Genomic DNA, 27,766 nt, shown 5'->3' with positions numbered 1-27,766 from the left:
GGGAGGGTGTGAGTGTGCACAGTATGCGTGAGTGCACGCCGTGTTTGGGAGGGTGTGAGTGTGCACACAGTGTGCGTGAGTGCACGCCGTGTTTGGGAGGGTGTGAGTGTGCACACAGTGTGCGTGAGTGTATGGCCGGTATATGTCCCACTGAGGGCGGGGTTTAGCGGAGCCAATGAGCGGAGCGAGTCACCGCTCTCCCTCCCTCCCTCCCTCCCTCCCTCCCTCGCCGGCTCACCGAGCTGCGACGGGCATGGAGTGAGCGGTATGTCTGCGGGCTGGAGGTTGCCCGCGGAGCCGGAGTGGGTGCGGGCCGAGCGGCGGAAGGTGCGGAAGGTGCAGGGGCAGCTGCGGAGACTAGTGCGGAATTGCGACCATCCCCGCCTGCGGCTCCGCAACAGCCCGCCCTACCTGCCCGAGATCGGGGCGGCCGCCGCCGCGCACCTGGAGCGGCTGCTGGCGGGGTCCCGGCACCGGGAGCGGGAGCGGGGCCGCCGGCACCTGAACTGCTGCCTGCTCAACCTGGCCGCCAAGTGCAAGCAGACCAGCGCCCTGTTCTCTGATGCCGGGGAGCAGATGTTCCAGGAGGGCTCGCAGGCAAGGTGAGTCCGGGCACGGCACGATCCCACGGCACCTCCTCCCCGTCTAGCACTCCCCACCCCCCTAACCCCCCACACCGCCACCCCCACCCACCTCCACTGACCCCACCCGCAGCCCCCACCCCCCACCCCCCTCACACTCCCACCCCCACTGACCGCCCCTGGGGTAGGACCCGCAGACCTCCTTGTGTGACGTTCTGAACAACAGGAGGAGGCCATTCAGCCCTTCGTCCCTGCTCTCCTGTCCCCCCCCCCCCCGGCTGATCTCCTCCCTCAGCCCCACTTCTCCCCACCCCCACCGCACTAAAGCCCCCGTCCCACAATGTCCAGGAATCTCTCTCTGATACACAGCCTTCCGGGGGAGAGAATTCCTGAGATTCTCCAACCCTCTGGGTGAAGAGATCCCTCCCCATCTCTGTCCTGTACGGCCGACCCCTCATTCTGTGATAGGACCCCTGGTCCTGGACTCCCCACACCACACAGTCCCCCCCACATCCTCCCACCCCAAACTCCACCCCCCCCCCCCCAGCTCCCTACATTTTGGTGAGATCTCCGTTCATTCTCCCAAACTCCAGAGAGTTCCGCCTGACTCCCAGAGAACCGTACAGCACGGAAACAGGCCCTTTGGCCCATCAAGTTTGTGCTGAACTAATGCCACCGAATTAAATTCATCCCTTCTGCCTGCACACAGTCCATCTCCCTCCGTTCCCTGCACATCCCTGTGTCTGTCTAACAGCCTCTTAAACCCCTCTATCGTATCTGCCTCCACCCCCACCCCTGGCAGCATATTCCAAGCACCCATCACTCTCTGTAATAAAACTTGCCTCACACATCCCCTTTGAACTTACCCCTCTCACCTTAAATGCATGTCCTCTGGTATTAGACATTTCAACCTTTGGGGGAGAAAGATACCGGCTGTCTCCCATCTTATAAACCTTTATCGGGTCTCCCCTCAGCCTCCACCGCTTCAGAGACAACAATGCAAGTTTGTCCACCCTACCCTGACATTCCACCATCACAGGGGTGGATCTGGTGAACCTCCCCGGTATACTGTCCCCGATCTGCACCCTGAGGGAGGACCCAGCTCCCCTCCTGCTCCCTCTCGCCGGGTCTTCCCCCCCCCCCCCCCAACCAAACCCCCACCATCTGCTCCCACCGCAGTTCCCAGCAATGATGGTCACAGGAGGGAGGGAGTTGGGGGACGGTAGCTGGTCGAGGTGTTTGGTGCGGTTGTGTCTGGTCTGGTGTATTGTGTTCGTTACAGGAAGGATGTGAGGTGAAGGTTTACACGAGGAGGTCTGGAATGAGAGGCAGTTGCAGAGGCTGGACTGTTTCCTTCAAGAGGGGAGGCAGAGAGCACATTGACTGACGTGTGTTCACTGGAGTGTAGGAGACTGAGGGGTGTCCTTGTATAAAACCACGGGGACACAGACAGGGCGAATGCGCACAGTCTTTACCCCAGGGTTGGGGAATCGAGAACTAGAGGGCACAGGTTTAAAGAGGAGAGATTTAGAACATAGAACATTACAGCACAGTACAGGCCTTTCAGCCCACGATGTTGTGCCGACATTTTATCCTGTTCTAAGATCTATCTAACCCTTCCCTCCCACATAGCCCCCTATTTCTCTATCATTCATTTAATAGGGGACCTGAGGGGCAACTTATTTACCCAGAGGGCGGTCCGTATGTGGAACGAGCTGCCAGAGGAAGTGGGTGAGGAAGGTACATTAACCACATTTAAAGGACACTTGGACAGGTCCATGGATGGGAAAGGTTTAGAGGGACATGGGGTCAAACACGGGCAGATGGGACTGGCTTAGTTGGGGAACTTGGTCGGCACCGATGGGTTGGACCGAAGGGCCTGTCTCCATTCTGTGAGGGATCAGGACAGTGGGCGCTGTGGGGAGGAGAGGGTGGAGTGGGGTTAGGGTTGAGGGTTAGAGCTACAGAGCCATGTACCATGAAGATTACCCCTGCATCTCACCATGTCCCTGCTGAACATTCTGCTCATCTGCACCAATCATATGAGCCAATATCAGGATCGATTCCTCCCAACCCTTGCCTATTGAAGTGTCAGCCTCAGTGCCTCTCAAACAGTGTGTGTGTGTCTGCACTCAGTGGCGGTCCCTGATATAACGGGAAATGGAATTGGGTGGTCTGAGGTGGGTAATGATAGAAATTGGCTTGGTATTGTCACATGTACTGAGACAGAGTGAAAAGCTTTATCTGCGTGCCATCCACCACAGATCATTCTGTACACAAGTATATCGAGGTCATACTAAAGGAAGTGAACAGCAGAATGTAGCGTTAGAGTTGCAGGGAAAGTGCAGTGCAGGCAAACAGCAAGGTGTGAGGTCAGGATCCATCTTCATCGTACACGAGGTCTACTCAAGGGTCTGATGACAGTGGGATAGGAGCTGTCCTCGAGCCTGGTGGTGTGTGTTCTCAGGCTTTTGAATCTTCTCCCTGACGGGAGAAGGGAGAACATATGTGGTGGGAGGGGGTGTTTGATTTTGTCGACTGCTCTCCCAAGGCAGCGGAAAGTGCAGACGGAGTCCGTGGGGGGACGGCTGGTTTATGTGTGCCATTGGAGCTCAGAATCCACTGTCCACATTCCAGGTTCCAGACCAGCACTGGGTTTAGTGTGGAGGGGTAGGACGGTCAGCATGGGTGCGATGGGCCAAATGGCCTATTTCCGTACCCTAAGATGTGGAGGTAGCTTCTGCTGTGGTCCTCCACGGAGAACTGGATGGATGTGTGGTGGGGAGGAACTCTCAAGGCCGCGGGGAAAGGGTTGGGGAGTGGGGGAGAATGGAACTGGTGGGTTCCTCTGGTAGAGGGCCAGCATACAGGCGATGGGCCGGGTGGCCTCTCTCTGTGCTGTGACTGTCCTGCATGCAGCACTTCAAGTGCGGCCTCACCGACGTCCTGTACAGCTGTAACGGGACGTCCCGACTCCTGTACTCAGTGCCCTGACCGATGAAGGCCAGCATGCCGAACACCTTCTTCACCACCCTGTCTCCCTGTGACCCCACTCCCAGGGAACTGTGTCCCTGTACCCCGAAGTCCCTCTGTTCTACAACACTCCCCTGTCATTTACCAGTCTCTCTATGTACCTGTACCCCAAGGTCCCTCTGTTCTACAACACTGCCCTCTTATTTATCAATGTATGCCCCTGTACCCCTGGGTGTGTCTGTTCTACAACACTCCCCGGGACCCTGCCGTTTACGTGCAAATCCTGCTCTGGTTTAACTTTCCACATTGCATCACCACACTTGTCCGACTTAAATCCCACAGCGTTCCTTAGTCCAGCTTCCAAGTTGTGATCCAGATCTTTGGACAACCTTCTTCATTGTCCACCACACCACTGAGTGTGGTCTCACCGTGCCCCCATGTTCTCATCCACATCGTTAGTGTAGGTGACAGACAGCAAGGGCCCCACCGCTGGTCACCAGCCCCCAGTGTGAGCAGCAACATTCCACTACACCCACTCTCCACCACTGAGCCAGTTTTGTATCCAGCTGACTTGCTCACCTGGATCCCACGTGATCTCGCCCTCCGGATCTGTCTGCTGAGCAGAACCTGGTCAACCTGCTACCTGACACCGAGAGCCTCGGTCGTTAAAGCAGCCAAACCTGTCTGTGGAGACGGTGGAGGAAGTGGTGGTGAACGATTCCTCCCTCTTCCCAGCTCGTTCCTCCTGTAACAGCTGGAGAGACTCTGGGTTGGGCAGCGTCTGTGGAGGGAAGTGGACAGCCTTTGTTACAGGTCGAGATTCCTCACCCACCCCCCCCCCCCCCCCCCCATGCCTCCTCTTGTGTCTCCCTTCCCCCTCCCCCCACGACCCCTCCATCCCTGCCCTCCCACCAGGGAGGGAGGGATGGGTGTGGGAGTGGTTCTCTCTCCCTTTCCCCTCCCTCCTCCGCCCCCTCCCTCCAGGTATTGTCCGGGACTGCCCAATTTATACTGTGTCCTTGTTGTCCTGGGAACTCCGTCCAAGCACAATCCTGGGATTGCAATGTGCAGAGCTTGGACTGTCCTGGCAATGGCTCACATTTGGACAGGAACTGGCCCAGTGCGGTGGGCTGTTTGTGGTTGAGCACAGCTGGATTGAATGGGGAGGGGTGGGGTCCCATTGGGAGTGAATGGGGAGGGGTGGGGTCCCGTTGGGAGTGAATGGGGAGGGGTGGGGTCCCGTTGGGAGTGAATGGGAAGGGGTGGGGTCCTGCTGGGAGTGAATGGGAAGGGGTGGGGTCCCATTGGGAGTGAATGGGAAGGGGTGGGGTCCTGTTGGGAGTGCAGTGAGGCTTGGACGGTGTTGGGATGCATGTCTGAGGCGAGCTGAGACTCAGTGTCAATGTTCAGGGCCACAGGTTGGGGTGAGGGGGCCGGTTCCATGACTGGGACACCGGTTCTGTGGCTGGGACAGGAAAGAGGAGGCTGTGATGACAGGGAGGTTCACTCTACTGTGGAGGCAGCTGAACATGTTAACCCCTACCCAGCTACCTTTGGGGAGAGGGAGGCGTCACAACCACCAGAAAGGGGAACTTGGAGACGTGGTAAACACAGGCAGTCAGCGTGTCACACAGAGAGGGGACTCACTGGCACCAAGGGTCAGTATGGATCTAGTGGGCCAAAGGGCCCATTTCCATGCTGCATGACTCCGGATTCTGTGCTCACTGTGTGTCCCACCCAGGAGAAAGTCTGAGCACCTGAGGCCATTCTGCCCTGTGTACCTGTACTGGCTGGGTAGACCAGGTCCCTCCCACTCCCCAGCTCCAGGTCAGGACATGGGCTTTCAGGAACACGTCCAGGTTCTTGTGGGGTGGGCTTCTTCCTCCAGCACTTGTCCAGTCAGGGACTTCAGATCCCACCACGAGCTTCACCCAATGAGTACCTTGAGGTTTGGGAAGGATGATAGTGGAGTGGACCAACTGACGGAGAAGGGTTTGGTGACGTACTGTTGACCAATGGCGGAGAAGTTTGGTGATGTACTATTGACCAATGGCGGAGAAGTTTGGTGATGTACTATTGACCAATGGCGGAGAAGTTTGGTGATGTACCATTGACCAATGGCGGAGAAGTTTGGTGATGTACCATTGACCAATGGCAGAGAGGTTTGGTGACCTGCCATTGACAAATGGCGGAGAGGTTTGGTGACGTGCCGTTGACCCATGGTGGAGAGGTTTGGTGGCATGCTGTTGACCGTTGGTGGAGAGGTTTGGTGACGTGCTGTTGACCGTTGGCGGAGAGGTTTGGTGGCCTTTCTGGGGACGTTTATTGCAGAGCAGGGGCTCGGTGCAGTCTGATGAGGGGAGTGAGGCAGGAATCCGGGTGTGGGCAGGAGCAGAGACAGTTGGGCTGGGGAACCAGAGGGGGAGGTGTTAGTTGGGGGATGGGGGCCAAGCTCTTCCACCAAACCTTTGTAAACTCCTGGACTACTGTGTCCAGCTCCATTCGGAACGTGTCCTGTCCAGAGAGGATTTGGGGAATTCCAGGGACACCCTGGAGCTGTTGGACCAATCGCAGGGAGGGTCAGGGGTCAAGTGGAGATTGGATGGAGTTCAAGAGTTATGCAGCAGGGAAACAGGCCCTTCGGCCCAACCCATCCATACTGACCAAGGTTTCTACCTGAGCCAGTCCCTGTAACCTGTCCCAACTCCTGTCCTCAGTGCCCTGACCGAGGAAGGCCAGTGTGTCAAATGCCACCTTCACCATCTGGGAGGTGAAGCTTAGCTGGGCATCTCCCCAGGGCTGAGGGGTTCTGGGACCGAAGGAGTGGAGTGGTAGAACCCTCAGGGAGGTTGGGCACGAGTGGAGAGCTGGTTCCCAGGGCTAGGACAGGACGATGGGCTGAGTGACAGTCCTGAGCTCAGGCTAACGGGAGGCTGCAGGTCAGTGCAGAGCTGTGGGCTGCTGTCTGCTCATAAGGACAGTATTTAAGCTGAGTTCCACTGTGCTAAATTTAACCGACTTCCTGTATCAACCAGTGGGTGTAAAGTCGAGCGTGCGACAGCCTAAGTCCGGTGGTTTGACCTCTGGCGAGAGAGAGATCTGATGGGAGTGCAGAGATAGCTGCAAGCTGGGTCAGAGGTTGTGTCCAGTCCCCTTACCTTGGGGTACGCCACAGGCGGGTGTGTGTGATGGGTCAGTGCAGAGGGAGCTTCACCCTGTGTCTGACCCCGGCAATGTGTGATGGGATGGTGCAGAGGGAGCTTCACCCTGTGCCTGACCCTGGGAGTGTGTGATGGGACGGTGCGGAGGATGACTCACCCTATGTCTGACCCCGGGATTGTGTGACAGGACAGTGCGGAGGATGATTCACCCTGTGTCTGACCCTGGGAGTGTGTGATGGGACGGTGCGGAGGATGATTCACCCTATGTCTGACCCCGGGATTGTGTAACAGGACAGTGCGGAGGATGATTCACCCTGTGTCTGACCCTGGGAGTGTGTGATGGGACGGTGTGGAGGGAGCTTCACCCTGTGTCTGATCCCGGGAGTATGTGATGGGACGGTGTTGAACATCATTCTTTGTCTGACCATTTTTCAAACTTAAAAGAAACAGTCAAATATATTTTTAAATTTAATCATCTAACATTTGATGATAAAACTGTAGTAATGTAAGGATGCATTATTCTGGTTTGTGTATGAACTTGCTCCTCAGACCGTGACCATCTCTGTTGGTCCCACATACGTCAGTCACTTCTCAGTGTGGTCACAAGCTGATTGCTTCCTCGTCTGTGGTGTTGTTTCTGTTGCTGTCATCCTGCTGGAATTGGGAATGGGTTTGTAGTTAGGGTTGGGTTTGGGAATGGGGTTGCTAGTATTGGGATCAGGCTTGTAATTGGTATTGGGGTTGGGAATGGGGTAGGTTGGGATTGGGGTTGTAGTTGGGATTGGGAATGGGGTTGTAGTTAGTATTGAGGTTGGGAATGGGGTTGTAGTTGGGGTTGGGATTGGCATTGTAGTTATGGGTGGGGGTGTGGTTGGGAAAGGGGTTGTAGTTGAGATTGGGATCGGGGTTGTGAGAGGCAGGCTTGGTTTCCCATGTCACTACCTTGGGTTGTTGCTACTGCTGGCTGAGCTCTCGCATTCCGACGACGACTGCTCCTTCACCCAACGATATCAGCCTCTGTTCTTGGTTCCCCTTCTGTGTCATCGTGTTGTGGTTCGGGTGAAGCCTGGTCCCCTGAGGGAGCTTTTTTTGGCCCAGTGCTTGGCCCGTTTGTGTTTCTGAGCTGAGGAGAATGCTGAGATGTTCTCGCTGCCTGTGCTGTGGATTCATCAAGTTGTCCAGCACAGAAACGGTCACTTAAGCCCACTCTGGCCCTGCCGTCCTTTCCCTGTCTACACCAATTCCATTTGCCGACATTAGGACCGTATCCCTCCATCCCTTTGCCTGTTCAAGTGTTTAAATGTCTCCTAATCATAGGGGCAGTCCCTGACTCCACCACTTCCTCTGGCAGCACATTCCAGATCTGAACCATTTGATTCCAGTCAAGCCTGGACTGTATCGCTGTTGTTCAGCGCTGGTTCCCTCCTCCCAGAGATGTGGATGTGTCATTCATGTTCTGTGTGTTGTCTGAACCCACCTGCCTGCCTGATGCTGCTGCCCTCCTCCCCTCCCCCAGATACCACCTCCCCTCCCCGCTGAGCTTTCTCTGCACGATCTCTGCAACCCACGCTTGAGGCCACGTGGACAATCCTCTGGCCTCTCCTTCCCTGTGATCACGGGCAGGGGTGTGCTGTAGCCTGGGTTGTGGGCCAAGGTTGTGGTGACTGAGCTCCCTCATCAGGTGTTCACGGCACTGGTTTGAAGTCACCATGGGCCCACTGCATGGGGATTAAATTCCCCCTCAGATCCCCACTGCACCCCTCACCCTTAAACTCATGCCCTCTGCTCTGAAACACCTCTGCCTTGGGGAAAAGTTTCCAACTATCTGCCCAATCTCTGTCCCCCATCATTTTGTTCAAAAACACGATGATGCTGGAGGAACTCAGCAGGTCAGGCAGCATCCATTCAGGACTAATTTTGTACCAGGTCCCCCCCTTCCGCTCCAGGGAGAACAGACCTAGCCTCTCTGGTCTCTCCTCATGTCCAGAACGCTTGGTCCAAGCCAACGTCCTGGGAAATCCCCTCTGCACCCTCCCCAGTGCAGTCACCTCCCTCCCCCAGTGTGGTGACCAGAACTGTACGCAGTGCTCCAGCGGTGGTCTGACCAATGGTTTATAAACTGCACCATAACCTCCCTGCTCTTGCACTCTGTGCCGAAGCTAATGTATCCCGTACACCACTGTCACCACCTCACCCACCTGTGCTGCCCCGTCAGGGACCCCTGGACCTGTACACCGAGGTCACTCTGTTCCTCGACACTCCCCAGGGTTCAATCACTTGCTGTCAGCCCTACCCTTGTTTGACCTCATAAATTGCATCAGGTCACACTCATCTGGATTAAATTCCACCTGTCACTGCTCTGCCCAACTCACCAGCTGATCAATAACTCGTTGTTTACAACCTCCTTCCGCACCATCACAGATTTCTGTGTCACCTGTAAACTCACCAATCACACCTCCGGCAGGTAACACAATAAAGGGTGAGGGAGCCAGCCCCAATCCGTGTGGTACACCACTGCCACAGGTTCCCAGTCACACAGCAATCCTCCACCATCACCCTGTCTCCTCTCACTCTCAGATTTGGATCCAGTTTGTCAGTTTTCCTCAATCTCACCAGCTCAGACCTTTTGGGCCAGTTTCCCACACGAGACCTTGTCGAAGACCTTACTGAAGTCCGTGTAGACCACGTCAACCGCACTGCCCTCATCCACACATTTTGTTACTGCTGTGAAAAACTCAATCATTGGTCAGATCTTCCCCCAGCACAACGTGTGACTACACAGGATCTCCCCCAGCACAACGTGTGACTACACAGGATCTCCCCCAGCACAACGTGTGACTACACAGGATCTCCCCCAGCACAACGTGTGACTACACAGGATCTCCCCCAGCACAACGTGTGACTACACAGGATCTCCCCCAGCACAACGTGTGACTACACAGGATCTCCCCCAGCACAACGTGTGACTACACAGGATCTCCCCCAGCGTAACGCGTGACTACACAGGATCTCCCCCAGCGTAACGCGTGACCACCTTTGTTTAACCTATGTTTTTCCAAGTGCAGATTGATGGTGTCCCTGAGAATTTTCCCAATGACCTCCCAACCACTGACGCCAGACTCACCAGCCTGCTAATCTTCACTCGTTGGAGGTGACATATTCACTGTCCATCTGACACCTCACCTGTGGCCAGTGAAGATTCAGGAATCTCCCTCAGGGCCCCAGCAATCTCCCGTTCAGACCTTTCCAGGGGTAGCTGACCCCAGTCTCTCACTGCTGAATCCTTTCTCCTGAAATTCCAGTTGGCCCTCACCCAATTCAGGACCTTAATTCATGGGCATTCCTTGTCGCTGAAACTACTTGGTTGTGGTCACTATGCTACCCCTGGTGACCCTCCAACTAACCTCGTTCCCTGAGGTTAGTTCCAGTACCTCTCTAGTTGGGTGAGTGACACACTGGTTCAAAAACTCTCCTGGGTGAATATTCCACCCTGACACCACCTCCCCCCAACCCTCTTCCCCCCCCCACCACTAAAGCAGAACCAGACAATGTCAGGACAGTTCACCACAGGACAGGCCCTTCGTCCCACTATGCCTCCGCCCACCGTGGCGCCAATTTAAACTAATCCCATCTGCCTACACGTCCGTATCCCTCCATTCCCTGCCTGTTCGTGTCCCTGTCTGAATGTTGGGAAATTGAAGTCTGTATGACCAGGACTATAACACAATTAGATGCCTCTGTGTTTGGTCTCACAGCATGGAAACAGGCCCTTTGGCCTGACGTCCATGCTGACCAAGAATGTCCACCTATACTAACTCCATTTGCCCACGTTTGGCCCATGTCCCTCTAAACCTTTCCCATCCATGGACCTGTCCAAGTGTCTTTTAAACGTTGTTAATGTTCCTGCCTCGCCCACTTCCTCTGGCAGCTCGTTCCATGTATGGACCACCCTCTGGGTGAAGAACTTGCCCCTCAGTTCCCCTCTCACCTTAAACCTGTGCCCTCCAGTTTTAGACTCCCCGACCCTGGGGGGAAAAGACTGTGACCCTTCACCCTATCTACACCCCTCATGGTTTATAAACCTGTATAAAGTCGCCCCTCAGTCATCTTCACTCCAGGGAAAACAGTCCTGGCCTGTCCAGTCTCTCCTTACAAATCAAGAGCCCAGTCCCGGGAACATCCCCATGAATCTCCTCGGCAGTCACTCTGGCAGTACTACCTCCTGCCGGGACCATGGTGCACACAGTGTCCCAAGTGTGGCCTGACAGATGACTTGTACAGCTGCAACGTGACATCACAACTTCACACTTGTCTGGATTAAACTCCATGTGCCACCGCCCTGGACAATATTTCCAGCTGATCTGTGTCCCTCTGTCTCCTTAGACAACCATCGTCACTATTTGCAACCACCAATCTCCGTGGTGTCAGTAAAGTTACTGATCAGACCACAGACATACTCATCCATGTCACGTAAATGACCAACAGCAGTGGTCCCAGCACTGATTGCTCTGGTACACCACCCGTTACAGACCTCCCATCAGACAAACAACCCTCTGCCTCCTGTCTCCAATGCAAAACACCTTGAATCCCACGTTCCCTAACTTTCTGCACCAATCCTCCATGCAGGACCTCGTCAAAAGCCTTGCTGAAGACAGAGTGAAGCTCCCTCCACACTGTCCCGTTACACACTCCCGGCGTCAGACACAGAGTGAAGCTCCCTCTACACCATCCCAGGAACATAAGTGTGTTGATCAACAACCGGATATTGTTGTGATATTTGGGAAAGGGCAGAACTGGCAACTCAACATTCCAGGTTATTGAATCGTCTGGGGTGAAAGAGGGAGGGATGGGAGGAGATGTAATGGTGATATTGCATTGTTGGTTAAGGAATCCATTCCTGCCATAATGAAGGATATCCCAGAATGTTCTGCAGATGGGGCGCTACATGTGGAGCAGTGTAATGTGGTTGTTTGGTTGATTGTATAGTACAGGCTTATTGACCACCAGCAGGAGGTATTGGTATTGGTTTATTATTGTCACTTGTACCAAGGTACAGTGAAAAGCTTGTCTTACAAACCGATTGTACAGGTCAATTCATTACACAGTGCACATACATTGAGTCAGTACAGTGCATTGATGTAGTACAGGTAAAAACAGTAACAGTACAGAGTAAAGTGTCACAGCTACAGAGAAAGTGCAGTGCAATAAGGTGCAAGGTCACAACAAGGTAGATCGTGAAGTCAGAGTCCATCTCATTGTATAAGGGAACTGTTCAATAGTCTTATCACAGTGGGGTAGAAGCTGTCCTTAAGTCTGGTGGTCCATGCCCTCAGGCTCCTGTATCTTCTACCCGATGGAAGAGGAGAGAAGAGAGAATGTCCCAGGTGGTGGGGTACAGCAGATGTGTGTACAAACAGGTGGGGCATCGATAGGGTGAATGCACACAGTCTGTTTCCCAGGGTTGGGGAATTGAGAACTAGAGGGCACAGGTTTAGGGTGAAGGGGAGGGATTTAATAGGAACCTGAGGGGCAACTTTTTCACCCAGAGGGTGGTCAGGTACTTAACATAGGACAAACTGTCACTGGGGCAGTGCAGGAGAGATTTTCTGGACGAGTTTCCGGCAAGAGAGGTTTGTCTAATCAGGAGCTGAAGAAGTTGGATCCTTGCCTGAAGCTGTGCTTGCTGGAGCAGAAACCAGTGCAGTGGTTACTGGAGCCTCTCCAGCCCCTGCTCTGGTTGGATGAATGCAGCAGACAGCTCCACCCATGGCCCCAGGGGAAGTGTAGAACCAGTTCGTTCACCTTGTTCCTGCAGGTCAAGTCTCATCTCCTCTCAGCACAGTTTCCTCGTCAGGTGACCGTCTGTGAGGCCTCCCCTGGCCAACTCTTCTGCAAGTCTCTCCCTCGTCTGCCAGGACTCTCCCCCCTCCTCCCCTCCCCCATCGTTTATCCATGGTCCACTGCCCTCTCCTACCGGATTCCTTCTCCTTCAGCCCTTTGCCTCTTCTACCTGTCAGTTCTCAGCTTAATACATCTTCCCCCCCCCCCCTCACCTGCCTACCTCCCCCCCTCACCTGTCTCCTGAACTCACCTGTCCCCTGTCAGTGTGTCCTCCTCCCCCTCCCCCCACCTTCTTATTCTGGCTTCTGCCCTCTTCCTTTCCGGTCCTGATGAAGGGTCTCGACCCAAAACGTCGACTGTTTATTTCCCTCCATGGATGCTGCCTGACCTGCTGAGTTCCTCCAGCATCCTGTGTGTGTTCCTCCTGAGGTGGGGTGGGGTGGGGAGGTGGGGTGGGGAGGTGGGGTGGGGTGGGGAGGTGGGTTGGGGAGGAAGGGTGGGGTTTGGGGGAGGGAGGGGAAGTGGTGGGGGTGTGGGGGAGGGAGGGGAAGAGGGATGGGGAGGGAGGGGAAGTGGTGGGGGTGTGGGGGAGGGAGGGGAAGAGGGTTGGGGAGGGAGCGGTGGGGGACGGAGGGGAAGGGGAGGGAGCGGAAGAGGGGTGGGGTTTGGGGGAGGGAGGAAGGAAGGGGGTTGGGAGGAAGGGGGTGGGGGTTGAGAGAGGGGTGGGGATTGGAAGGGAAGTGGGGTGGGGATTGGAGGGAAGGGATGGGAAGTGGGGTGGAGGTTCGCGGGGAAGGGGATTGGTCACCATGCAAGGTTTCCATGGTGACCGATGATACAGAACTAGGTGGGAGAAAGGGTAGGATGTGGACAGGTCAGTGGGTGGAGACTTGGTGAATGTGGGGAGCTGAACTTGAGTAAGAGGAATCGGGTGCAGTTTATTGCGTGCACAGGCGTGGGGAGGTACAGGCACGACGGAAAGCTTGCAGCTGCATCACACAGCACACGCAACATAAATTGTACAAGGCCATGACGAGAGAGAGAGAGCAAAAAAACTATGCAGATATAAGACATTAGTAGGAAAAACAAACACAATCGGAGACAGGTCCCTGGTGGTGCAGGAGGTGGTCTGTTGTGTTCCTTCACTGAGGGAGGGTGTGGGTTGTGCCAGTCGGTTCAAGAACGGAATGGTCGCTGTTCCTGAACCTGGGGGTGCGGGGCCTTCAGGCTTCTGTACTTCCTGCCCGATGGGAGCTGCGAGAAGATGGCACGGCCCGGATGGTGGGGGGAAGTCTTTGATGATGGATGTTACCTTCTTGAGGCAGCGCCTCCTGTAGATGCTCCTGATGGACTAGGCTGGATGTGCTCCTGATGGACTAGGCTGTGTCCACTACTCTCTGCCTGTCTGGAGGTGGACCTTTCTCCAAATGGAGAGACACTGGAAATAAGTGAAGGACAGAGGGACCTAGGACCTCGAGTACGAATGTCAAAAACAAGAGCAGGCTCTGAGGGGACAGGACAGGGGAGACGTGGAGATGTTTCCCTCAGTGGGAGTGCCTCGAGTGAGGGGTCATAGTTACAAGGTTAGGGGATGATCATCTATTTGTCGTAGTCCAACCACGTAGATACCATGGCCCAGAAAGCTCACCTGCACCTCTACTTCCTCAGAAGGCTAAGGAAGTTCAACATATCCTCGCTGACCCTCACCAATTTTTACAAATGCACCATAGAAAACGTCTTATCTGAATGCATCAGGGCTTGGTACTGCAACTGCTCTGCCCGTGACCATAAGAAACTGCTGAGAGTTGTGGACACAGCTCAGCACATCATGGAAACTAGCCTCCCCTCTGCTGACTACATCTACACTTCCAGCTGCCTCGGTAAAGCAGCCGACATAATCAAAGACCCCACCCAGCTCAGACATTCTCTCTTCTCTCCCACCAATACCTTCACCCCCCCACCCCCCCAGAAGATACAAAAGCTTAAAAGCACGTACCACCAGGTTCAAGGACAGCTTGTATCCTGCTGTTATCAGACTTCTGACCGAGCCTCTTGTATGCTAAAAGATAAACTCTTGATCTCCCAATCTACCTCGTTGTGGCCCTTGTACCTTATTGTCTGCTGCACTGCACTCTCTCTGTAGCAGTACAATACATTCAGCATTCTGTTTTCCTTTTCACTACCTCGATGTACTTTAGGGATGGAATGATCTGTTTGGGTGGCACGCAGACACTGTTATCTCAGTACATGTGACAATAACAAACCAATTCTGATTCCACTATAGTCAGAATTGGACTGGTCACTGTGGTCAGGATGGATGGGACAGACCTGCTGTAGGCAGGAGAGGTTGGACTGGTCACTGTGGTCAGGATGGATGGGACAGACCAGCTGTGGGCAGGAGAGGTTGGGCTGGTCACTGTGGTCAGGGTCGATCAGACAGGTCACCAGCTGTGGGCAGGAGAGGTTGGACACGTCACACACTGGAGTTCAGCGGAAGGAGTGGTGTGGGGAATAAACTGGGGAGTAAGGAGTCACCAGATTTGGACAGAGATGAGGAGGAATTTCTTCTCTTGGAGGGTTGGGAATGTTTGGGACTAGCTGCTCTGGAGAACGGTGGGGGCAGAGGAGAAGCCTCAGGTCTATCGGTGTGTCAGGGGCTGAGGAAGAGCAGCAGTTGGAAGGTGGACCACGCAGGAGAACCAGATGATGCTGGAAGGTTTGACGACCTGCCTGATGGACACGTCCATCCTCGGGCCCGGGATCCGGAGATTGGATCAGCTGCTGAGTGGCTCTGGGTACCCAGTATTCCTGACATCTTGTGTGCTTTGGACACCGGAGCTGGAAGGCACTTGTCCCAGAGATTAGTACCAAGCTGGGACAGAGGTGGGCAATGTCTCCTGACTGGCCTAACGTTGCTGGAGTTGTGGGGAAGGTTGTCGAAGGATTCAGCAAGAGAGAGACCAGTCGGAGATGTCCGCAGAGCAGTGACAGATGGAGTTTAATCCAAACAGGAAAGTGTCCAGTAAATGGCAGGACCCTTGGGAGCACTAATGTACAGGGGAGCATTCCACAGCTCCCCGAAAGTGGGTGTACAAGGTGGTGAGGAAGGCGTACAGCACGCTTGCCTTTATCAGTCAGGGCGTCGAGTACAAGAGTCAGGAAGTCACGTTGCAGCTGTGTAAAACTTCGGTTAGGCTGCACTGGGAGTGTTGTGTGCAGTTCTGGTTGCCCTGCTACAGGAAGGGTGTAGAGGCTTTGGAGAGGGTGCAGAAGAGGTTCACCAGGATGCTGGTGAATGCCAGGATGCCCTCCTCACGATCCCTCCTTCCTCACTGCCCCTCCCAAAGTGCGGCACTCCCTCCTATCGGCCAGCTGTCTCTGGGATTTTGCTGTGCTGGCGCTTGGGGGTTCCCAATTTCGGCCTGGTGACCCTCTCTCCTTCCTTGCAGGCGGAACCTGACCAAGCTCTCGCTGATCCTCAGCCACATCCTGTCAGAGCTGCGCGCGATCTTCCCGGAGGGTCAGTACCAGGGGGACACCTACACTGTCACCAAGGCCGACGCGGCTGAGTTCTGGAGGAAGTCATTTGGCAATGAGTGAGTTCAGTCCATGCAGGTCACTGTCCCGCTCCGCACACAGTCCCCCAACACCGCCCCGCCCCGCGCACGGTCCCTCAGCACGGTCCCCCGACACTGCCCCGCCCCGCGCACGGTCCCCCGACACCGCCCCCCGCATGATCCCCCGACACCGCCCCGCCCCGCGCACGGTCCCCCGACACTGCCCCGCGCACGGTCCCCCAGCCCCGCCCCGCGCACGGTCCCTCAGCACGGTCCCCCGACACCGCCCCGCCCCGCGCACGGTCCCCCGACACTGCCCCGCGCACGGTCCCCCGACACCGCCCCACCCCACACACAGTCCCCCGACACCGCCCCGCCCCGCGCACAGTCCCTCAGCACCGTCCCCCAATGCCGTCCCGCCGCGCCCACAGTCCAACAACATCGTCCTGTCATGCACATATTTCCCCAACACTGTCCTGTCGCACGCACAGTCCCCCGACACCGTCCCATTGTGCATGCCCACACACTCCCCCAACAACGTCCCCTCCCCCTCCCCCTGTCATGGGGCAGGCACAGTGAACATCAGATTTGATGATGTGACCACGGTGACATCAGTTGGTGAGGTGTGGATGTAGAGCGACGTTCTCACCACTAATCCCTCCTCCCCTCCCTTCTCGCGCCCACGTCTCCCCATCCCTCTCCCACCCTGACCTTCCTCCTTCCTGTTCCTGCTTTCCCCAACCCCTATCCCTCGTCACCCTCCCCCCTCCCCCCAACACCCCCTCCCTGCAGGAGCATTGTGCCGTGGGCAGATTTCCGGGACCACCTGTACCGTGTGCACCCGTTCGGGAGTGGGATGGAGTCCATGGCTCTGCGCTCCACCATCGACCTCACCTGTAACGATCACATCTCAGTCTTCGAGTTCGACATCTTCACCCGCCTCTTCCAGGTAGACAGACACCCCCCTCCCCCCCTGCCAACACTGAACCCCCCCCTTTCCTTCCCCCCTCAGCCCCCCCACCACCAACACTGGACCCACCTCCAGCCCCCACAACCCCCCACACACACCCCTCTCCCCTCTGACATCCTCACCTGCCTCTTCCAGGTAGACAGAACCCCCCCTCCCCCAAACACTGGACCCTCCTTCGTCCTCCCCACCTGCACCCCCCCCCCCAGATGCACCCCTCCTCACCCTGCCCTGCCACCACCCCCCCCCCCCACCACAAACACTGGACCCACCTATCACTCCCCCACCCCTTCCCCCACTGCCCCAACTCAGGTACTGCCCCCGTATGGAAACCACACACTGGGGGCTGATTCACCCACCGACCCCAGGATGTGGGAGGGAATCAGAGCCCCCGGGCGGTGGGGGGGGGGGGGGGGAGGGTGAGATGTCACAGAGAGAACGTGCAAACTCCACACAGACAGCGGCGGTTGGGATTGCATCCGGGGTGGGGGGTGGTGATGAGGAGGGAGGGGGCAGAGAGGAGGGGAGGAGGGAGGAGGTGATGAGGGGAAGTGACGAGGAGGGAGGAGGAGGGGGGAGGGACAGTGAGGGAGGGAGATGGGGTGTGGAGAGGGACCAATGGCAATAGGGAGGGAACGGTTGTATCCAGGTCCCTCACCGTCTCCCCCCCACCTTCCCCCCCCCCCCCCCCCAGCTGTGGCCCTCCCTGCTGATGAACTGGAACCGGGAGATGGAGGGTGGGGGAGTGGGTGAGGGTGGGGGGGGGGAGGGGAGTGGGTGAGGGTGGGGAGTGGGTGAGGGTGGGGGTGGGGAGGGGGAGGGTTGGAGAAGGGAGGGGAGTGGGTGGGGGAGGGTTGGAGGGGGTGGGGTGTCTCCAGGTCCCTCACCCCACCCCCCCTTCTCTCCCAGCCATGGCCCTCCCTCCTGAGGAACTGGAATAGCCTTGCGGTCACACACCCTGGCTACATGGCCTTCCTCACCTACGACGAAGTCAAGTCCCGACTCCAGGGGTTCACCCACAAACCTGGCAGGTGAGTGCTGACGCTCGGCAGGGAACCTTCTGGAAATGGGGCCCCCACCCACCTTCGGGGAGACTGGGAGGGAGAGAGGCGACAGGGTTGTTGGGGTGGGGGGAGGTGCCACGATATGGGGGATGCTCAGGGTCTGAGTGGGGGAGGGTGCTGAGACCAACAAACGGTCCAGGGTCTGATCAACCCTCCCCCTCGCCTTCTCCCTCACTCCCCGCCCTCCCCTTCGCCCTCGCCTTCCCCTCACCCTCACCCTCCCTCTTTCCCACCTTCCCCCTCCCCCTCCCCACACCTCACCCTCCACCCTCCCCTTCAACCTCACGCTCACCCTCCCTTCACCCCCCACCTATCCCCTCCTGTAGGACCCCCACTCTCTCCCCATCTCTCGCTCCTTCTGCAGCCCCTCTTGATGTGACAGCACAAGGCAACGCTAAATAAAGGTCACATGGCAGTATTGTTAACCCCTAGTAACTAGTTACTGGTTGATAATAACCAGTAGTCCATGACAGTGATCATGCTGGTACTCATGTAACCAGGAGGCCACATCCTGGAATGGAAGCTGGTTGCTTACAGTCAGGGAAACACAAATCCCAGGATACTTTGGCAGAATCTCGTGTCACGGGGACTGTGTGAGGATAGTCAACAACCCAGCATTGATCATTCTACTCAGTGGGATCTATTGATGGTGAACAACAGCGCCTACAGGGTTGTGATGTTGACTTTTGTGTTAAGGGTGTTCAAGGTTAAACAGGCTGGTTAATGTTTTATGGTTCTGAGAACTAACCGCTGGTGCATTGCTAGGGACCAGTAAGTCCTGGGTTAACATGCCGATGCCATGTGTCTCTGTCTCTGTCTGTTGGTCTCTGTACACAGGGTCTCTCCATGTGGTCTCTCCACCTTTGTCCCCCGTCTCACAGTGACACCCCCCACAAGCACACTTCGAACCTCCCCTCCCCTGGCTTCGCCTCTCTACCCCCTCCCCTCTTCGCCCTCCCTCACAGCCAACCCCCTCCCCCTGCTCCTCCCCCTCCCTCACAGCCACCCCTCTCTCTCTACCCCGTCCCTCTCCGTCACCCACCTCTGACACCACTCCCCGCTCCCTCTGTGACACCCTCCCTCCGTCTCCCCCACCTTGCTCCGTGACACCCACCCCACTCCGTGACAGCCCCCCAGCTCCGTATCTCCCCAACCCCCTGCTCCGTCTCCCCCCCCCCCCACCCCACCACCCCGCTCTGTCTCCCTCCCTGACCTCCCTCCCTCTCTCTCCGCAGCTACATTTTCCGGCTGAGCTGCACCCAGCTGGGGCAGTGGGCCATTGGGTACGTGACAGAGGACGGCAGCATCCTGCAGACCATTCCCCACAACAAGCCACTGTCCCAGGCACTGACCGAGGGAGCCCACGAGGGATTGTGAGTGTGGCGGGGGGGTGGGGAGGCACTGACCAAGGGAGCCCGCGAGGGATTGTGAGTGCGGGGGGGTGGGAGGCACTGAGCGAGGGATTGTGAGTGTGGGGGGGGGGGGGAGGCACTGGCCGAGGGAGCCCGCGAGGGATTGTGAGTGTGGGGGGAATGGGGAGGGAGAGATAACAGGGAGAGGAGGGTGAAGGGAGGGGAGGGGAGGTAACGGGTCAGCGTGGGGAGGGAGGGGTAATGGGGAGAGTGAGGTAACGAGGGGAGGGGAGGTAACGGGGACAAGGAGGGGGGTACCAAAGGCTTCACACATCTGGAGTGGGGATGTTCCTGGGGTCACATCTGGAGGGCTCTGATCCGCTGACCCTGACTGACCCGCTGCCTACGACTGACCTGCTGCCCATGACTGACCCTCGCCCTTTGCTCCATCCACTAGTTACCTCTACCCCGATGGGAGGGATTTCAATCCGGATCTGACGGCGCTCTGTGAGACTTCTCAACAGGATCATATCCAGGTGTCACAGGTGAGGGGGCAGGAGCTAGTGGGGTCACAGACGAGGAGGGGTGTGGGGGCTGGATGGGGTCACAGGGACGGGGAGGAGTGTAGGGGCCGGAGGGTGGTCACAGACAGGGAGGGGTGTGGGGGCTGGACGGGGTCACAGGGACAGGGAGGGGTGTAGGGGCCGGAGGGGGATCACAGACGGGGTGGGGTGTAGGGGCCGGAGGGGGTCAGAGACAGGGAGGGGTGTGGTGGCCGGAGGGGGTCACAGGGACAGTACCTGGGGTGACGGTTGGACTCTCCCCCCAGGAACAGTACCAGCTGTACTGCGAGATGGGATCCAGTTTTCAGATGTGTAAGATCTGTACCGAGAACAACAAGAACATGAAGATGGAGCCCTGTGGTCACCTCATCTGTGACTCCTGTCTGTCCGCCTGGCTGGTACGTAGGGTCGGGGGTGGGTGCAGGGAGTGAGGATTGAGAGGGGGAGAGGGGAGGGGTAGGGTGGGTGTAAGGGACGGTCGATGCGCTTGGGGTGTGGGTGGGGGAGGAGGGAGCAGAAGGTTTATCCCTCCCTCCCCTTTCCTCCTCATCCCTCTCCCCACCGCTCTCCCCCTCCCTCTGCCTTCCCCCTCCCACCCCTCACCCTGTGCTCTGCCCCACCAGCACTCCGATGGCCACACCTGCCCCTTCTGTCGCTGTGAGATCCGGGGGACACAGCCAGTGGTGGTGGAGCCTTTTGCCCCTCGAGAGCTTCGCCCCCACCACGCTGCCCCTGCCCTCGAGGCAGATGCAGAGTCCGAGGACGAGGAGGAGGAGGACAACTTTGAGGACATAGGGCTCCTAGTGGATCAGCTGGCCTCTCTGCACCAGGTGAGATCGGGGTGGGGAGGGAAGGGTATCTATCGGACCACCCCATGACGGGAGGGGGGAGGGTGAGGGGGAAACACGAGGGGAGGTGTATCTGTTGGACCACCTGAGCCCACCTGCGGTTCCTCCATCTACCTGTTGGCTCAGAGCCTCACCTGTGGGCACCTGTTGCTCCCCATCCATACCCCTCACACCAGGGCACTCCCTGTCAATGCTGGGGGTTAAAGTCCTCGTGGGAACCATGAGGGAAGGGTGAGGGAGAACTACGAGGGGAGGGGGAGAGGGAATCACGAGAGGAGGGGAGGTAGAGGGGGAACCACAAGGGGAGGGGGTGCGGGAAACACGAGGAGAGGGAAAGGGGAAACGAGAGGAGGTGGAACGACAACGGGGGGGGGGGTGGGGGGGAGAGGGAACCACGAGAGGAGGGGTGAGGGGGAACCACGAAAGGGTGGGGGGGGTGGAAGGAACCAGAACCAGATGGGGAGGGTGGGGGAGCCTGTGGGTGACCTATATGTGGTGGGTGGGCAGGTGGGACAAGGAGGGGGAGAAGATGGGTGATGTGGGGTTGGAGGGGGTAGTGGTGGGAATGTGGACAAAAATGTTGGGGGGGGGGGTTTGGACTGGGCGAAGGGAGGTGGAAGGGGGAAAACCCACTGGGTGGGGGGGGGCCGTGGTGATGGTGGAGGGGCGGGGTGTTACCTGTAATTGGGGGACAGGATGTCCGTACCATTGGGGTGTAGACTTTGTCTTGACGTTTGACCACCTCCTGACCTGCCCCACTTCCCACTCCCCGACCAAGCTGGTTTGCATCAGGGGAACAGGCCCTTCGGCCCGCTGAGTCTGTGCTGACCATCGAACCCCCATTTACACTGCAGAGATGAATGGTCTACAACCCAAAAGCAGGAACACTGGGTTTTCCAGTTCCAGGGAACCCACTTCTCCCGTTCCCCTCCCCTCTCCTTCCAATCCCTCTCCAGGTCTCCCACGTCCCTGTTCCCACCTTCCCACCAACTCTCCCTGCATCCCACCTCTCATCCACACGCTGGGAGGGGAATTAACCCACCAACCCCGCACGTTGTTGGGATGTGGGAGGGAACCAGAGCACCCAGGGGAAACCCACAGGGTCACGGAGAATGTGCAAACTCCATGCATGCGCACACACACGTGAACACACATGCAGAGAGAGAGAGAGACACACACAGACATGAACACTCACACAATGCAGAAAGAGACACACATAGACGGAGACACACATACACAGAAAGACACGTACATACACATAGAGATACACACACACACACACACACACACACACACACACACACACACACACACACACACACACACACACACACACACACACACACACACACACAGCGCTGGAGGTTGGGATCGAACCCCAGAACCCATGTTTCTGGAGCTCAGAGGCAGTGACTCTACCCACTGTGACAATTGTACCGTCTGTGTGTCAGGACACAGGGTGACGGTTCTGTTATCACTCTCTGCACCTGTGGAGAGGGTGCAGGAGAGGTTCACCAGGATGCTGCCTGGATTAGAGGGCATGAGCTATAAGGAGAGGTTGGACAAACTTGGGTTGTTCTCTCTGGAGCGGCAGAGGCTGAGGGGGGACCTGATAGAAGTTTATAAAACAATGAGAGGCCCAGATAGAGTAGACAGCCGGAGTCTTTTCCCAGGGTGGGAATGTCTAATACCAGAGGGCGTGCAGTTAAGGTGAGAGAGAAGCTCAAAGGAGATGTGTGGGGCAAGTTATTTCACACAGAGAGCGGTGGGTGCCTGGAATGTGCTGCCAGGGGTGGGGATGCGATTGAGGGGTTTAAGAGGCTGTTAGACGGACACGTGGATGTGTGGGGAATGGAGGGAGATGGACCGTGTGCAGGCAGAAGGGATTAGTCTAATTTGCCATCGTGTTTGGCACAGACATGATGGGCCAATGGGCCTGTTCCTGTGCTGTTCTGTTCTGTTCTAGGATCTGACGTCCCTCCCTCTGCTCTCCCCACAGGAGGACGTGGACCACCCACTGACCCCAGCTGACCGGCCCCCTGTCCCCCCACGGACTGACCTGTTGGGATCCCGGGGAGACGGTCGTGTCAGTCGTACTGCCTGTCCCAGGTTTGGAGTCACCCCCTCTGTCCCCCCTGTCCCAAAGGTAAGGTCGGTGTCCCCTCCCCCTCACGACCCTCTGTCTTCCCCCTCAGCCCCCTCCGTCCCTCCCTCACCCCACCCTCTCCCCACCCCACTCCGTCCCTCTCCCTCATCCCCCTCCGTCACCCCCCCACACCCCCCTCCATCCCTCCCCCTCACACCCCTCTGTCCCTCCCCTCACCTCCCTCTGATCCCCCCCAACCCCATCTGTCACCCCGTCCCCAAAGTAAGGTCGGTTCGCCCCCCCCCCGTCCCTCTGTCCCACCCTCATCCCCCTCCCTCACCACCCTCCCCAAGAAAAGATGTCCCCTCCCTTAGCACCAACAGAATCCCCTGCGCAACCCCCAGGCTCCCCTGCCCCTCCCCAGACCCTCCCCCCCCCCCCCCCCCCCCCCCCCCCCACCGGACTCTCCCCCTCCCTTGGAACCCCTCCCACAGGATGTGGGCTGTCCCAGTGACATCTTTGACGAGGTGAGGGGAGGGGCCCAGGGGTCCCAGATTCTGCAATTCCACTCCCCCACCCTTGTTCACTACCCAAGGGGAGGGGTCAGGCATGGGGGAGGGGGGGGCACAGAATGAAAGCAGCAAGACACTCGTTTTCCTCTCTCTCCCTCTCCTCCCCCCCTCTCTCTCACATGCCCTCCCCCATCCCTCCCCCCCCCACTCCCCTCCCTCCCCCCATCTCCCTCTCCAGCCCAGTGCCCCGATGCTTCCTCCCGAGGCTGAGCAGCCGATCTCGGGTCTGCTTCTGGACTGGATGAGGAGGCGCCCACTGCCGAGCGTTCCGGATGCTGGGGGAGGGGGGAGAGCTCCGACCCCCGTCCGACCGTCCAATCAGAGGCGCCAGGAACCCGAGCTGACCGCCATGGACCTGATCCTCAGCCGGAGGGGAGCAGAGCGCCGGCCCCTGGGAGGGGTGAGTGGGTGGGTTGGGGGGGGGGGGGGAGGTCGGGGGCGGTGGGGGGGGGTCAGGGGGGCGGTGAGTTGAGGGAGTCAGGGTCGGTGAGGGAGGGCAGGGGGTGGTGAGTGGCGGGGTCGGTTGGGGGATGGGGTGTTCGGGGGCGGTGAGGTGGGGGGTCGGAGGTGGGTGGTGAGGGGGGGGTTGGTGGGGGCAGTTGGGGAATGGTGCAGTGAGGATGTCTGAGCAGTGGGGGTTGGGGGAGTGAGGGGTATCGGAGCGAAGGGGGGAGTAGGAGGGGTCAGGGCAGTGACAGGGCAGCATGGTGACGGTGAGGGAAGGACAGAGGTGGGGTGAGGAAGGAGGGGTAGGGACTGGAGGGTGTAGAGGACACGATCAGTAAGATTGTGGACTCGCTGCACTTGGGGGTGAGGTGGACAGTGAAGAAGGTGTCTGAGGTTCCACTGGGATCTGGACCCTCTGAGGAAGTGGACAGGGAATGGCTGGTGCAGTCTCACTGGAACAAGTGGCAGGTGTTGGTTGTTAAACCAGGGCAGGACTTGAGGAGGGTTGTAGATCAGAGAGACCCAGGCGTACAGGGACATGGTTCCCTGACAGTGGTGTCATAGGTAGTCAAAGTCACGTTTATTGTCACACAGACAAATCAGGGACAGTGTCACGGCTGTAGAAAGGGAGGACATCCTGGAGGGATCGTCTAATGAGTCAGTGTGTGGGTGGGTCAGAAACAGGAAGGGAGCGATCACTCTATTAGGTGTATTCTACAGACCCCCCCCCCCCCCAATAGCAGCAGAGACACTGAGGAGCAGATCAGGAGGCAGATTTTGGAGAGGTGCAACAATAACAGGCTTGTTGTCATGGGTGATTTCAACTTCTTTAATATTGATTGGCACCTCCTTAGTGTAAAGGGGACAGATGGGACGGAGTTTGTTCGGTGTGTACAGGAAGGATTCCTGACACAGTATGTGGACAGGCCGACTAGAGGAGAGGCCATACTAGACAGGCAATGAGCCTGATCAGGTTTCAGATCTCTTGGTGGGGAGAACATTTTGGAGACAGTGACCATAACTCCTTGACCTTTACCTTAGGGATAGGAGCAGACGGTATGGGAAAGTATTTAACTGGGGGAATGGGAGTTATGATGCTACTAGGTACTTGGGAGCATAAATTGGGAACAAATGTTCTTGGGAAAGTGCATGGCAGAAATGTGGAGGTTGTTTAAGGAATACTTGCATGGGGTTCTGGACAGCTTTGTCCCATCGAGGCAGGGTAAGGATTGTAGAGTGAAGGAACTGTGGTTGACACGAGATGTAGAATATCTTGTCAAGAGGAAGAAAGAAGCTTACCTGAGGTTTAGAAAACATGGATCAGACAGGGTTCTGGAGTGTTACAAGGTAGCCAGGAGGGAGCTTAAGAATGGACTTAGGAGAGCAAGAAGGGGGCATGAGAAGTCCTTGGCGAGTAGGATCAAGGAAAACCTCAAGGCGTTCTACACCTATGTGAAGAATAGAAGGATGACTAGAGTGAGGGTAGGACCCATCCGGAATATAAGAGGAAATATGTGACTGGAGTCGGAAGAGGTAGGGGAGGTCCTTAATGAATACCAGAGAGAGGGACCTTGATGTTTGTAAGGATGGTGTAGGGCATCCTACGATACGCTAGGTCATGTCGACATGAGGAAAGAGGGTGTGTTGGAACTTCTGAAAACCTTAGGATAGGTAAGTCACTGGGGCCGGACGAGATATATCCAAGGTTATTACGGGAAGAGAGGGAAGAGATTGCTGCACCTTTGGTGATGATCTTTGCGTCCTCACTGGCCACAGGAGTAGTGCCAGATGATTGCAGGGTGGCAAATGTTGTTCCTTTGTTTAAGAAAGGGAGTAGGGATAACCCTGGGAATTACATACCAATGAGTCTTACTTCAGTGGTGAGCAAATTACTGGAGAAGGTTCTGAGAGACAGGATTTATGGGCATTTGGAGAGGCATAGGCTAATTAGGGACAGTCAGCATGGCTTTGTGAGGGGCAGGTCGTGCCTCATGAGCCTGATTGAATTCTTTGAGGATGTGACAATGCACATTAATGAAGGTAGAGCAGTGGATGTGATGTATGTGGATTTTAGTAAGGCTTTTGATGGTTCCTCATGGAAGGCTCATTCAGAAAGTTAGGAGGCATTGTATACAGGGAAACTTAGCTATGTAGATTCAGAATTGGCTTGTTCACAGAAAACAGAGAGTAGTGGTAGATGGAGCGTATTCTGCCTGGAGGTCAGTGACCAGTGGTGTTCCGCAGGGATCTGTTCTGGGACCTCTGCTCTTTGTGATTTTTATAAATGACTTGGATGAGGATGTGGAAGGGTGAGTTAGTAAGTTTGCTGATGATACGAAGGTTGGTGGTGGTGTGGATGGTGTAGAAGGTTGCTGTAGATTACAACAGGATATTGATAGAATGCAGACCAGGGCTGAGAAGTGGCAGATGGAATTCAACCTGGATAAGTGTGAAGTGATACACTTTGGAAGATCAAATTTGAAGGCAGGACTCTTAGCAGTGTGGAGGAACAGAGGGATCTTGGGGTCCACATCGAAAGATCCCTCAGGGTTGCCATGCAGGTCAATAGGGTTGCTAAGAAGGCATATGGTGTCGGGGTATTGAGTTCAAGAGCCGCAATGTGACGTGGCAGCTCTGTAGAACTCTGGTTAGACCACACTTGGAGTATTGTGTTCAGTTCTGGTTGCCTCATTATAGGAAGGATGTGGAAGCTTTAGAGAGGGTGCAGAGGAGATTTACCAGGATGCTGCCCAGATTGGAGAGCATGTCGTATGAGGATAGGTTGAGTGAGCTAGGGCTTTTCTCTTTGGAGAGGAGGAGGATGAGAAGTGACTCGATAGAGGTGTACATGATGATACGAGGCATACATCAAGTGGACAGTCAGAGAATTTTTCCCAGGGTGACAATGGCTAACACAAGGAGATGTAATTTTAAGGTGATTGGAGGAAGATACAAGGGGAACGTCAGGGGTAATTTTTTATTTTTGTTTATAGAGAGTGGTGGGTGTGTGGAACGCACTGCTGGCAGAGGTTGTGGGGGCAGATACATTAGGGACATTTAAGAGACTCTTACATAGACACATGAATGATACAGAAATGGAGGACTGTGTGGGAGGGAGGGGTTCGATAGATCTTAGAGCAGGATAAAATGTCGGCACAACATTGTGGGCCAAAGGGCCTGTACTGTGCTGTAATGTTCTGTTTTATGTTCAAATACACGGACACACATGCTTTCTTTTTCAATCTTTTTATTAGTTTTAAAATTAATAGATTAATATATAACATCAATGTTTGTACATGTAATACAAAGATGGGAAGAACAATCATGGCATGGATAATCATAAAAAAAAGTATATAAAAAATCTGTAGATCCAACGATCTCAATGAATGAATACAATATAAAAGAAAGGAAAGAAAGATAAATTATAAAAGAAAGAAAAAAAATCTCCAAAATAAAAAGATTTATAAACAGTATATCAAACCAAACTAAGCTAAGGAAAAAAAATTCAAAAAAACACAAACAAGAAAAAACAACTAAAATTTCTCAGTAGAAACAGAGCAATATTATGTCGTCAACTCTGTTCCTCTAAGTTGAAAGGTTATTACAAGGGAATCTATATCATGTGAAAATATTGAATAAATGGACTCCCTCAAATTTAAGCAAAGGATGAACAGTACCACTCCTAATTTTTTCCAAGTTTAAACATGATATAGTTTGAGAGAACCATTGAAAAGTAGTAGAGGGGGTATTGGAT

The 27,766-nt window shown here is 55.9% G+C and overlaps 1 protein-coding gene across 4 annotated transcripts in view; it reads left to right on the top strand.

Annotated features, from left to right (window-relative positions):
- The first annotated feature begins 214 nt into the window (after positions 1–214).
- The window catches only part of LOC127587282 (E3 ubiquitin-protein ligase CBL-like), a 38,866-nt gene continuing 11,314 nt past the window's right edge, over positions 215–27,766 (top strand). For 3 of the 4 annotated variants that reach the window (XM_052045577.1, XM_052045576.1, XM_052045575.1), the window contains exons 1-10: positions 215–602; positions 16,006–16,152; positions 16,906–17,062; positions 17,990–18,111; positions 19,380–19,517; positions 19,954–20,041; positions 20,326–20,457; positions 20,683–20,889; positions 22,907–23,053; positions 23,744–23,965. In XM_052045577.1, the coding sequence (XP_051901537.1) occupies positions 268–602; positions 16,006–16,152; positions 16,906–17,062; positions 17,990–18,111; positions 19,380–19,517; positions 19,954–20,041; positions 20,326–20,457; positions 20,683–20,889; positions 22,907–23,053; positions 23,744–23,965 (1,695 nt within the window). In that variant the 5' untranslated portion in view covers positions 215–267. The remainder of the gene's footprint in view (positions 603–16,005; positions 16,153–16,905; positions 17,063–17,989; positions 18,112–19,379; positions 19,518–19,953; positions 20,042–20,325; positions 20,458–20,682; positions 20,890–22,906; positions 23,054–23,743; positions 23,966–27,766) is intronic. The other variant, XM_052045578.1, reaches the window with a different exon arrangement.

Source organism: Pristis pectinata, chromosome 39 (assembly GCF_009764475.1).
Source record: "Pristis pectinata isolate sPriPec2 chromosome 39, sPriPec2.1.pri, whole genome shotgun sequence".
Taxonomy (NCBI): domain Eukaryota; kingdom Metazoa; phylum Chordata; class Chondrichthyes; order Rhinopristiformes; family Pristidae; genus Pristis; species Pristis pectinata.
The sequence above is the reverse complement of the archived record's forward strand: the minus strand, read 5'-3'. Positions and strand labels throughout refer to the sequence as shown.